At 45.8% G+C, this 13,616-nt stretch overlaps 1 protein-coding gene across 1 annotated transcript in view; it reads right to left on the bottom strand.

Annotated features, from left to right (window-relative positions):
• KIAA1217 (KIAA1217 ortholog) overlaps positions 1-13,030 on the bottom strand; it is a 443,164-nt gene extending 430,134 nt beyond the window's left edge. Inside the window, exon 1 of the mRNA XM_048510261.1 lies at positions 12,807-13,030. Coding sequence (XP_048366218.1) covers positions 12,807-12,882 — 76 coding nt within the window. The 5' untranslated portion in view covers positions 12,883-13,030. The remainder of the gene's footprint in view (positions 1-12,806) is intronic.
• Between the last annotated feature and the right edge of the window lie 586 nt (positions 13,031-13,616).

The following is a 13,616-nucleotide window of genomic DNA, read 5'->3' as shown; positions in this document are numbered from 1 at the left end:
CTCTTAACCACTATGCCACTGCTGCTCCTAAAGATATCTTGTTATTACAAATGCTCTCCAGATGACGAAGATGGGAATGAAAAATCAAGGACTGGCAGTTCAGAAGCACAAAATTAGGCTGGCTGAAAGAAATGGCTGGAATAATGACTAGAGAGCATGCAGTCCTAGACAGTCCTGAGAAAAGACTGAGGGCACTAACACTTGAGGGGAAAGTTAGCTGAAGAATTGGGATGTCAAGGAGAAAGAAGAATTCTCAAATTGGACCTTGAGATAGAAAAAATGACATATAGCAGACAGAAAGAGAGAAAACATGAAGGTCTGCAGGTTTGATTTGAATTATGCCTTTGACTACAGATTTATGGTTCTTTTCTGTCAATGGACAAAGCATGGTTCAATACTTACATAGATATTTATACCCTGCTTGTTTCCCCCAACAGGGACCCAAAACAGTTTGCTATATCATTCTTCTCATCTCCAATTTATACTCACAACCACTGTGCAAAGTTGGTTAGGCTAACAGAGGCGTTTTCCCCACTGACCATATATCCTGAGATAAGGTGAAACATCCCGGTTCGGCCATGATTTCTGCATGGCCTCCGGGCCTAAATCGGGCCCGCCCCACAAGAGTTCCCTTATCCCGCGGCTTTCAAAAAACGATAAAATTGGAGGTTCTTTTTTAAAAGCCTGGGCCGATCCCGCTCCTATGCAAACACCGCAGGAGACGGACCGGTTTATTTTTTCTGCCTCACTGCCTGCTCTCCCCAGCCAATCAGAACGTTAGAAAAACGGGTATGTTCGCGCATGCGTAGGAATCTACGTAAGCTACGTAAACTATGTAAACGTTCATGTGGAAAATGAAATGCATAATTCACTGGAGTTCTTCCTCCCGGGGCAACTGTGCGAAGGGAGAAACCGAGATACAAACAACCCAGCATGTTTGATCCCGGTTTTCCCTCAGGATATTATGTCCGTGGGGAAAATGCCAGAATATGACTGGTCCAAGGTCACCCAGCAAGCCTCCATAGCAGAGTGGGGTTTCAAACTTGGGCCTGCCAGATCCTAGTACAACACTCGACTATGTCAGATCTGTGAGACAGGCAAAAAATAAGTCAGACTAGCTCAGGATCAGCTTGTAAATTTCACTACCAATCAATAATATTAATCTGGCTGTACCATTTCTAAACTGAATATTATGTCCAGCTCATCACTTCGCCCTGAATTTCACATAAACTAATTTCCATGTACCTGCTTGCACAAGATCCACTCCAGTAAGTTTTCCAATTTTTCCAATGGATGCAGGGAAATGAGCATTTAAAACAGTCATCACAAAACTGTCCCAGGAGGATCCAACATTCAGCTTCCTCACAGCTAAGTATGCTTTTGAAATATAGTTCAGCTCCTAGTTGAAAGTTTGACTTTCCTGAGCCATTTATTTCTAACTGAAGTGAGCAGTATGAGGCAGGCCAAAGAAAAATCCAAAGTTGTTACATCACAACAGAAGTATGGATCCAGGAACGACGGAAGCAATGTTATTAATGTCGATGTAATCTAAAAAGCTTAGGCACAAACCAAGCTCAGTTCAATAAGTTAAGTATTTCTCCAGGCAAAGATGGTTCCTGCTTTTTGTACTCTACTGTCAAAAGCTTTTATGCCACTTAAGTGGATTCTGTATTCACTCTCCAACACATCCTACGATGCACTCAGGAGCTTCTTACATTCAGATGCTCTATACGATATTTCCTGAAGCAATTAATAAATGCCTAAGTATTAATACAGTCCATTTTACCATCCTCATGTTAGCTCTAAATTATGTAATAGTTCTTGGTACTTGTGCAGTACAACTGCAACGAAGATGGTACATTCATTGATCCAATAATAGTTATCATTGTGATTTCCAACATGGACCACCTACTAAAAATACCTGGTAGAGGTTATTTGCATTGTGTAAAAAATGTGAATCTCCTTTAATACCTGGGGGCCTCAGGAAATTGCTGGCGTATATGGATGAAGCACAATAAAACTGAATAACGTTTCAGTTATGCTGATAGGATGGCTACCAGGAGAGGAAGATTTTCCTTTGAGATCCATGGCTTTTAATTCCAGACCCGTTCCACTTTATGGAGGTAATTATCTCCTCCTAGAACCGGTCCGCAGTGATGCCAGTTCTCCTTGGAAATTACCCTACTCCTTGACTCTGAATCGGTCGTCTCCTTATAGCTGGCACTGAACTGGGAGCCAGGAGCCAGTCTAGTGATGCTGCTTGTTCCCTCCTTGCCCAGCAATTGATGTCTCCACAGCAATTCCTTCCTTAACATTCATCAAAGGAAAAATCAATACCAGGCGTAACAGAACTCTGTGCTAGGTAATGCTTCCACTTAACCAGGATCTGAAACCTAAAAATGGTGAATTTGGTTCTAGCTCTCTAAGCTAGTGCATACATACACCATCAAGACTTTTGGAAATTAAAAAGAAAACACAATGATGCCTTGTAGGCAATAGCATTTCCTTTAGTCTGTGTGGAACTTACAAGAAGACAGTTACATTAAATGCCCTTTAGTTTTAAATGAAGAGAGAAAACACACATCTCCATCTACTCTCTACACCACAATGAGGTGTAAAATTCTGTTGTGACCTTCTTTAGTCACTCTTTTTTAATAACAAGACGGTTTGAGCAACTTTTCCTCTAAGGCAGGGGTGTAAAACATCCAGCTCCTTGAGAAAACTTATCAGCCCCGCTAACCAGCTGAGGCAACCCACCCTGTCCCTGCTCCCAATCTGACCTGGCAAGTCACCTCCCTCCCATGCCAATCTGGGCTGCTGAACCTGCTACAGGCTACCCAGCTGCTGCAGCGCCCCCCAGTGCCCACCATCTTCCCCAGTGCTGTTGTAGGCTGGCGAGCCCCACTGCTGTAGCCCGTGTGCCTATCTAGGCTTGTGAGCTTGCTGGGGACTCGCCAGAAGAGGCAGCACAGCTGCCCCAAAACCCGGCCTGACCAAGTCATATTTATGTCATATCCAGCACTTGTAACTAATGAATTCGACATCCCTGTTCTAAGGGAAGATGCTCCAATATTTTGGACCACTTATGTTATGCTTCTTGGTTCCTCCTCCAGATTGACAATATCCTCTTTGAGACATGCAAGCACAACTGTACACAATGCCACTCAATTTCCTCCCCTGCAAAAGCTGAGGGCAGGGGGTCGGGATTTCCTGGTGGCCCATAAAAAGCAGCTGGTGGGCGCTGACATGCCAAGTGAGCACATGTTCAATGTGGGGGGAGCAATATAGGAGGAAGCCATGAAAGGGCTGAACCCCTCCTCCTTGACCTAACTCCAGGTTAAGCCTGAGGGTAACTCAAGCACATGGTTTCATCTTCTCCCTGTCATCATGGGCAGCATCCTCACAACCTTGGTGAGGAAGTGAAACCAAGTGAGTGAGGCACTTCCAGTCTATTTATTAGTACCTGAAGTCCTCAATCCTGGGTGTTCAACCAGTTTTGACACATAGCATATATGCAAACTTGGGCCAAGGTGCGCACAGGTGCATAACAGTGACATTAAAAAACAATTTGTTTGTGAATTTCTTCAAAATGTACAAGAAGCTATTTACCTCAGGAGACTGAGAGTAGAGTTAAAAAAATGCTCTCATTCGCAGGCCAAGCATGCTGCTTCATATTAATGAGCAAGTGCATTTCTCTCTCTCATAAAGCCATTAGACAGCATCGTGAAGAAAGTATAGTTCTTGGCAAGAACGTTTTGCCAGGGTGGGTTTAAATCCCTAGTCAAAAAGAAATGATTTAAAACATGGTTTCCTACCTAAAGTCTCATTCTTGGTGGTAAATTTTTATATTTACAACCAGATGCAGGTTTCATTTTAAGAGTAATGTTTGTCTTACTCATAGGTAGAGGAACTTCATTAAAATATTCCCACACTGGGTCTCTTTTATGGCCAGCTGTCACTATAAATTTTCTCCTCCAGGGAGAGACTAATATAATAAACCTCAGGCCATACACACAAAGATCCCAAGACGTTGAATATTTTGCTCAAAAGGTTTCACTTTCATTTTTACTGTTTGACCTTCCCTCCTCACACTTAGCTCCTTGTGCAGATCTATTTCCAAACAAGTGAACTTCTTGAAACTTAACATGGATGAGGTAAGGTGTAGATTCTGTATACATAGACTGGCAAAGAACAATGGGATTAAGGTATTTCTCGCAACTCTGCATATTTATTTTATAACATTTTTACTGTGAGGGAGAGGCATGTTATCTCTGCAAACACAAATTCACAGTTTTGAGAACAGCAAAACCAAGCATGTGTGATAATATCTTCTAGATAGAAAAACTGACATTGACATTGTGAATGGATTAATGGAATTCATTTACCCACCCCCCTCACCCCCAAATTTAACACTGTATGAATATACAGTCTCGTGCTACATAAATTAATCCTTATTTCATGATAAATAATCTTTGGACTATAATGTATCATAAACAGAAAACTTTTCAAACTACATTTAGACAGATGTTTTTCTTCAAACGGCCTTTTATTTTTTTAAAATCTGATTTAAATAAAAGAATCTAACTTAAATTTTTTTTAATTCGAGTTTTAATTTTTTTAAAAAATCATTGCTTTTTATCACCCTGCACCTCACGCGCCAAAGAACAGACATCTACAATATACCGATATGCCATGTGGCACACTGTTTCAAGACACGAACTGATTAAGAGCCATCTAACAGACTTCACATATGTCTATAGACCTGTTGCCATAAATGAAATCTTCTCCAAAAGCGCAGATGTAAAAACTTAGAAAGAATAACTATGAAACACCAATCCATTGTTCCTGTTCAACAGTGTACAACCGCCTTTCTATAATTTCCTTCTTCTGTAGATCAGTCCTCATCACCAGTCTTTTATTTTCACATCCTGACTGAAGCTCTTTCCTGTGACGCTGGTCTTCTAATCCACACAATCCACTGGGCCGTGCTGTGAAGCAGCAAAAAGTCCTCTGGAGCATCTGGGCAAAGGTCATTACTAACTGTGCTGCCAGCATGTGTTAGCAAAGTCATGGTCAGGTAGTCCAGCATCAAGGCAAGCAGAAAGTAAAGGCATAGTCAGACAGGCAGGAGTCAAGGCAGGCAGCAAGCAAAGGTGTAAGAGTCCAGGCACAGACACGCCAGGCAGGCAGGCAGGCAGGCAGGCAGGCAGGCAGGCAGGCAGGCAGGCAGGCAGGCAGGCAGGCAGGCAGGCAGGCAGGGATCCGGAGTTCAGAGGAAGACCAGTTATGTGACAGTGCTGTCAGCCAGTTACGTGCAGCTTACCAGGAAGTACATTTGATGCACCCTGGCAGAGCCAAGCCCCAGGAAGGGTTTAAGTAGAATGCCCCTGCTAATGGGGCCAGGCTCCTTCAGATGCCAATGAGTCCAGCTGACAGAGCCTTCTACCATACCAAGCAGCAATACAGGCACTTCTCCTTTTAGACTGAAGCTGCAGCCTCTGTCTTTGTCTCCTTCATGCAGCTGCCCTGCTCATCTGATGGCTCTCCCAGCTGCATGACATCAGCTCTGCCTTGGCTGGCAGGGAAGGGATTGGAGATGGCTCTGTTGCCTGCATCTCCTTGAAAAGAATCAGTTCTGGCTCCACGGTGACTTCAGTCTCAAAATCCAAGTCCTCGTTATCCAGGGACTGGCTAACGACACTGGCCGAACCACAGCCAGCAATGACCCATTAACCCACAGAAGTCAGCAAGAATGAGCTGGGAAACTCCCACAATGTGATGCTCGCCAATCTCAGAGGAACAGGCCTCTGTCTATTGGGATGGAGTTGTGGGAGGGGTCATCTGAGACTTCACAGCAGGCTAGAACAGCAGGAAAAGCTTTGTGACAGTGCTGTCAGCCAGATAAATCCAGGAAGCTAGCCAGAGGGAAGGTGGCGAAGTGTGACCCGATCTCATCAGAATGTGGAAGCTAAGACGGGTCAGGACTTGGAAGGGAGACTTCCAAGGAAGAGTCTGCAGAGGAAGGCAATGGCAAACTACTTCTGATTCTCACTTGACTTGAAAGCCCCTTGTTGGGGGGGTCACCATAAGTCAGTTGTGACTTGATAGCATTTATATAGTTATGTATCCTGCAGCATTTACACACATACCTATCTGCACATATCTTTATATCTTTAGGATGGCCATTCCCAAAGGATTAGGATAATGCCAGTAAACCAACCTGGTTACCTGGACTCCATTTCCTCACATGCACTTTCCCCTTCCGCACTGCAAGATGACCACGCAACACACACCTAAGAAGATAAGTCCTATTCCTATTCGGCAAAAGTACTCAAAACAATCTATGTGCAATTCTCAATATACAGGCAAGACGTTCCTACCCAGCACTGCATTTCCTCTGGATGTAAGGCTTGCAAACAAAAATGACCGCAACAGTGCGCTGGGGAGGGGAGAGAGAGAGAGAGAGATTATGATGATGATGATTGACCAAGGTCAAGATCAAAAAACTGAAAGCAGAAGGAAAAGATTTTCTTGGGTCTGCTTCCGCCAGTCAGTCCCATGTGACTAGCAGAGTCAACTGAACTGCTGACACTGAATACTGTTCCACATGGGTAGACATCTTCTGCAGGACTCTGCCCTTAGCCTACCAAACTATATTGCTTTGCACAATCCTGCAATATTGAACTGTCCCTTTCTGCAGGCAGAGGTGACCTTAGCCACTCGGTGGATCAGAATGCTGGTTGACAGTCAAGCTTGCAATTTGCAACTGGCCTCGGCAATTGCCCCTCACGCCTCCCGGTGCCACACTTGACGCAGTCATCTTTCCCCGCCGCTTCATCCTGAAGTTACAACCCAAGGACCAATTTTAACTTAACATCATAGAGAAAAGAGAGGCACCGTCTTAAGCGAAGAAATATGCGGCAAGAGCATACGCTCTTCAGGCACAAACATTCCTAGCAAAGAAAACACAAAGCGAAGACAAAAAAAATATCCATAAAACACAGTCTATATTAAAAAAAGAAAACCTTGCAGACATACGCTAACAGCCAAGTGTGTGTGTGTTGTGTGTGTGTCTTTGTAATTCAAATTGTCTTCAAAACCTATATTACGATTTGACAGCAATCTGTAGAAGAGGCAAGCAATTTGAAGTAAAACAAATTAGAAGAACCATTTAAAAAAAAACATCTGCGGGAGTATTTTCTTTTAGGCACTCTGTCATTGAAATATACCATAGCAAGCCTACCCCTGCAATGATACAGCAGTCTCCTTTGAAACATCCGGTGAAAAACGATACTTTAAAAAACAGATCTAACGTTTTGCAACCATCCCAAGCCTTCCTTTCTATTATCAAAGAAGTTTTTAGGGGTTCAAAGAATGCCTTATCAGCACCAACTCGATTTTTTTGTTCAGCACAAGGAATTAAATGTGTTCATCCTGAGTATGCCATTATGTTGAGGACAAAGATGAACCATAAATCATCAAAGGCCAAGGGGTGACTTTAAACGAAAGCCTTATCCCTCAAGCTTTAGTGAAATGTAAAGAGTTTCCTTTCATGTTTATTTTACTAAAGCAGTTTGAAGGATTGGAGTAAAAACAGAATGCATTTAAATCATGGAAACTGTCTTTTAGGAGAGCAAGGAAATAAGATGAGACCTGGAAAGATCAGAGAGAGGTATGTTACAGATAGCTTTCCTGGATGCCAGGGTCATAAGAGAAATTTTTGCTGGTTCAAACTAGGGTCTGTCTTCTGTTTCCATCAGAAGCTGGACAGATGTCCCAGGTGCTCATAACCAAAGCACATTTGCCTCTCTTGTGCATCTGGTAATATCAAAATTATCCAGCTTATCCACACGGAGGTTCTTTTTAGCTATCATGACTCACAGCACTTGATAATTCCATTTTAAAACTAACATAGCAGCTGCCACCATACCCCCCACCCCCCACGGCAGCAGATCCCGGAAAATCACTCCGATACGCATGATGAACGGAGGTTCAGGTTTAGCCTCTGCTTCGGGGGTCTGCTTGCTTCCAAAGTGCTCTGCTTGTATAGGGGAAAATCAAGAGATGTTACAGAGATCTTTCTGTGCTCTCTCATCCAAAGGAAACTAAACCCTACAGCACTTCCCCTTAACTACCACCGGGGGGGGGGGGGGGAGGGGGCAGGGAATGCTCATAGTATTCCACAGTGCAAATGCTGGCACATAATTAATGCATTGCAAATGTAAACAGTCTTTCAACTCACATGTCATACTGTCTAAAATCCAATTGACTTTGCTTCTTCCCCCATCCTCAACACTCCCATCTCTAAGAACATAAGAACAAGCCTGCTGGATCAGACCAGAGTCCATCTAGTCCAGCTCTCTGCTACTCGCAATGGCCCACCAGGTGCCTTTGGGAGCTCACGTGCAGGATGTGAAAGCAATAGCCTTCTGTTGCTGCTGCTCCCGAGCACCTGGTCTGCTAAGGCATTTGTAATCTCAGGTCAAGGAGGATCAAAATTGGTAGCCATAGATCGACTTCTCCTCCATAAATCTGTCCAAGCCCTTTTTAAAGCTATCCAGATTAGTGGCCATCACCACCTCCTGTGGCAGTACATTCCAAACACCAATCACACGTAGCGTGAAAAAATGTCTCCTTTTATTAGTCCTAATTCTTCCCCCCAGCATTTTCAATGTATGCCCCCCTGGTTCTAGTATTGTGAGAAAGAGAGAAAAATGTATCTCTGTCAACATTTTCTACTCCATGCGTAATTTTATAGACTTCTAATTCTCCCCACTTTAAGGGAGCACCACTACCTTCTCAAAGTACTTTGCTCCACCCCATTTTCCACCAAGATGTTAACTCCTTGACCTCCCCTGCCCAAATCCCTCTCCAAATCATCCAACACCTAATCGCCATAAGGATGATTCTATGACCCTCACCACCATGCAACTGTTAAAAGGCAGAATTTAAAAGCAACAACATGCGTGATAATGGGCCACTTAATATAACACAGTTATGCCTGAAGTATTCATTTACAGATGAAAGCATTTTTGAAGTCAGAGGCAATAATATACACTCCAGATCTAGGCAGTGAAATGGAGATTGCTCAGCTTTTATTGCTGAAAAAGTATCAGCTAATTTTGTTTTTTCAAAAAGAGGGAGGCTCTAATTCCTACTGCAAACTTACTGCTTTGAAATGGTCACGTTTATAGGCAAGAGCTTCTAAGAAACTGCCTCCACCCCGTGACCACAGCCACTGGACAGCTAACAAAACATGTAGAACTTGTGCCCCATTTCTTGTAGCCAAGCTGCCCCATGGACAGCTAACTGCGAAAGGGGCATTTGGCGTCCTGGAAATATTAAAAAAGAAACATTTTATTTCTTTGGAGTTGTTAAAATGTGAAATTGCAAATATTTGTGCACACCGCATAGAGTCCTAGAGCAGGCCCTTATGCAACCTTACAAAACAAAAGTATAAAAAGTGGGGTACAAGTTTCCACTAGTAAACTCTAGTCCACCAAGTTTCTCCTACTGTGGCATGCCTTTCCCCACTGAAAGAAGACAGAGCAGAAGGAAATCAGAAGATCCAGACCAGTGGCATCCCTGCCAGAGGGACAGAGGGTATCCCCTGTCCCCAGGGGTGGCCCAGCAGGTCATGTGGGGGGCACAAAACCGCCCCTCGCACACCAAAGCCTGCTGTGGGCCCTCCACCTCCATCAAGCAGGGGGGCATGGGGTGGGGAGCACCCGGAGCAGGTGCTGCCCCCAGACGCCATTTCCCCCTGATACACCTCTGATCCAGACTGTGTCAGGGTGGTTAAAAATCAATGTTTTTTAAAAATCAGATTTTTTTCAATTTAAATTGGATTTTTTCATAAAATGCTTTTTGAAGAAACTAAGCAAAGCTAAAGATAATCTTCTATTGAAGTTACATTGTAGTCCAAAAGTTATTCATCATGAAATAAGAATTAGTTTTTTAATTATGTAGCATGAGACTATATCATCACGCAATGTTTGAATTTTTGGTAAATGATTTCCATTAATCCATTCACAACGTCATGCTCTTTCAGAGCTTTCTGTACAATTATTTTGGGCAGTTTTTTTCCCATTCAGAAGATATTATCACAGATAACTGGTTGGTTTTGCAGTTCTCAAAACTGTGAATGTATGTCTGCAGAGATAACATGATTCTTCATCACATCAAAAATGCTATTTAAAAACATACCAAGTTGAGAAAAGACCTTAATCCCATTGTTCCTTTGTAAATCTATGTATAGAGACAGTGTTAAGTTTCAAAAAGCCCAATGAATGGAAGATTGTTTGGAGTGGAACAGATCTGCACAAGGAGCTAAGAGTGAGGAGGGAGGGGCAAGCACTAAAAATGAAAATAAAAAGTGCTGTTTATGTACAAAACCATGATTTAAATCTACTATTGCTGACTAGTGATTTAACTTGTTATTTAAATCAATGTGATTTAAACTAAATCCACCCTGGTCTGTGTACTCCAATTCTTCACAATGCATAATACTGTTAATCAAAGGTGAAGCTTTCTGTATACAGTATGGTCAATCATGAACAAGGGGCAGGGCTTTTTCTGTGGTGGTGCCCTATTCCCTGGGACTCTCTCCCCTTGGCAGTTCAGTAAACATCATCTCCCATCTCTTTTCAAAGGAAAATGAAAACTTGTTCAATTTCAAGGAGACTTCGATATTGGATCAAGTCATTTATCCTTGTCATCTGGGGTGATTTTTACCTATTCTCCTGATGCTGACTATGCTTTTTGCCTGTTGGTTTGTTATATTTTTAGGACTGGTTTGTTTCTTACTGTCAAACCACCGGAGGGAGCTGTTACAACTGAACTGCAGCCTATTAAACATAGTTAATAAATATTCAAATAAACAAAAAGCCTTCTTTGGGTATCACTGCTTCTTCAAGGAATGCTGGGTCCTGTTCGTGCCAAACTACAGCTCCCAGTATTATCTGGAGAGAAGCTGTAACAATTACACCTACATAAGCTCCCCAGGTCTGTAGTCCCGATGCCCTCTGAAAAGAAGGTGCCTCTTTCCACCCAAGGCAGCCCTGTTCTTTATTTTGTTGTTGCTTGGCAAGGCAAGGCAGCCAACACCTCCTTAAAACCCCTCCTAAGAAAAGTGTAGTTTTGCCCAATGAAATATTTATGATTAGAGCCTTCCCACTGTGATCTTCTGCAACTGCTATAAAAGACATGAGGAGTTATTGTTTATTAAACGTTAAAGAAGAAATTAAGAGGGCTAAAATTATAGGCAAGAAGTCATTTGGGCGTGAACAGTCGTCCAATCGAAAGGGGACAGCATGATGTCACTTCCCTCCCCGCATTTTCAAGAACAGCCTGAACCTAGCCCTGTGCCCAGCAATTAACCTACTCGAGTTAATTAAAACAGCCTTAATCTCGGGGGTAACTAAATTACCTGTCGGTCCCCGGAGGATGCCTGGAACCAAAGGTTAGATTCCCCATCACTCAGGCAACTACTCCCCTGCATCAGACAATGAGCAGAAGATTATCCGCCAATGCAAACTGCTGCTGTAGCAGGTCCTTCTGCAGAGCTCAGCGGATATTATTCAGGGGGGCAAGCAGGAGCGGCGTCTTTGCCGGTTGCAGCAGCAGCAGCAGCCCCCGACCAACCACAGAGCACAAGCTGCAGAGGAGAAGTTTGTGCCAGCAGAAGTTTGAGCAACTTAACACAAATGCACGGCTCAAGGGCAACGCTGGCAAAGACACACAGTGCGGAATGAGCAAAAAAGTGGGGGGTGGGAGGAAGAATCGCGCCGATTGCAAACAAATGCTGCTGCTTCGACCCAGCCCACGAGGAATCCACATGGCCAGAGCTGTCCAAACTCTTACCCGAAGCAGCAACACCACAGTTTGGAAGTTCAGCTAAAAAAGAGGGCTGCTCCAAGGTCACCACCCCAAAATTAGTCTGTAAGGGTAAGGGATGGATGGGGGGGGGGGGGAATATGGAGCAAAGCTCACGGAGAAGAAATTCTGCAAGCTGGATGGGGGTCCAAAAGTTGGCATCACACTAGAACAGTCGGTGTACTAGAAAGGGCCAGTGGGGAACAATGAGTGATGCCAAAGCCAGTCAGAGATCCCAGTTTCCTTCTGAGCGGAACGACACATCCCCATGTCCCCAAATCCTTGCCTGCATAATTCAGACCTTGCCACGGACTTCACTGACGCCTGCAAACTTTGCCATGTTGGGAAGCTGGCGAGTGTTTGAGCAGCCCAGTGTGGCTCTCCCTCGCTGTCCCCAGGTTACGCCTCCAGGTAAGAGGGTGCCCACCACCAAAAGGCCCTACTGGGGGCAGGTGAAGCAGAGAATGAGCGGCGCGCGTCCCCCAGCTTCCTTGTAAAAGGGTGGGCCATTCATCCCTTCAGCCTCACCACCCAAAGGGCTCCTGGAAAGAGGTGCTCCTCACCGCTTCCACACCCACCCCAGCACTCTCCAACCTCATCCTCCCCTTAAGCTACAGAATGGAGACTCTCTACACAGCATCTCCTGGAGAATTTTTGTCGGAGCAGACAAAAATAGTCTCAACTCCCTCTCGGACCGAATCCGGAGTAGGAAAGGAAGCAGTCCCATTTGCAACTCATGTCGGGAGGGAATGGCTTCCCACAGCATCGAAGCGATGGTCCTGGGCCAGGTGCAGAGCGCCGCCGCCCTCCACGCCGGGGCTTCCAGCCTCCTGAAGCCTCCAGTTCGAGCCTCCCGTCCCCCTCTTTGCTCTTCCTCCCCCCTCCCCCAGAAAGCCGGTCCCGAGCCCGAACTTAGGAGGGGGGCGACTTACTGGCGCGCTTCAGGCTGCCCGTCCTCCCCGCGCCGTCGAGCTCTCTGCCCAGCGGGGAGCCCCGCGCCGCAGACATGCCCTGGCCGGGGCGCCGCTTTGCAGTCGGGACGCGCGCGCGGGGCTCCGCGCCTGGCTGGCCGATGCCAGGACTGCAGCAGCGGCGGCGGGGAGAGGCGGAGGCGGCCGCCGTGTCCTTCCCTCCCCGCCAACGACTTTCAATTCACCTGAAAGCAGCGGCGCGGGCTGGAGCCGCGGCGCAGCGCTCCGCTGATAGGCAGCCGCTCGGCGCCGGGGCCGGCGGGGGCGGGACTCGCCCGCGCCTCCCTCCGGCCCTGGCGGAGCGCGCCCTCGGCTCGGGCCGCCGCTGCGCAGCTCTCCTCGGGATTGCAGGCATTGCGTCACCTCTGGCGCCCCCAGCCTCGCCCCCCTTCCCTGGCCGGGAAAGGGGGGCTACCCCACTGCTCGGGAGGGGGGTCCCCAAAGTGCGCATCGGATTCTCCTCCGGGAGGGGGGGGGCGGGTTGCGATGACGTGGACAGGTGCCTCAGGTGAGGGGTGGCAGGTGCGTCTCCCGGGCAGGTTGGTTGGAGTGGGCAGCAGTTCGGACAGGATTTGCCCACCCGGCGTTCTGCAATACCTGGAGGTTTTAGGGTGGGGGAGTGGGGTGTGTGAGGAAGGGGAAGAACGGTGCGCTATAGTGCCAGGCACTCTACCTTCCAAGCCAGACGTTTTCTCCAGGAGAAAGGGAATAATTTAAAAAAAAATAAATAAGGGAATTTGTGTAGTGTAGTCCAAGGACCAGTTGTCATTC

This window comes from Sphaerodactylus townsendi, linkage group LG11 (assembly GCF_021028975.2).
Source record: "Sphaerodactylus townsendi isolate TG3544 linkage group LG11, MPM_Stown_v2.3, whole genome shotgun sequence".
Lineage (NCBI taxonomy): Eukaryota > Metazoa > Chordata > Lepidosauria > Squamata > Sphaerodactylidae > Sphaerodactylus > Sphaerodactylus townsendi.
The sequence above is the reverse complement of the archived record's forward strand: the minus strand, read 5'-3'. Positions and strand labels throughout refer to the sequence as shown.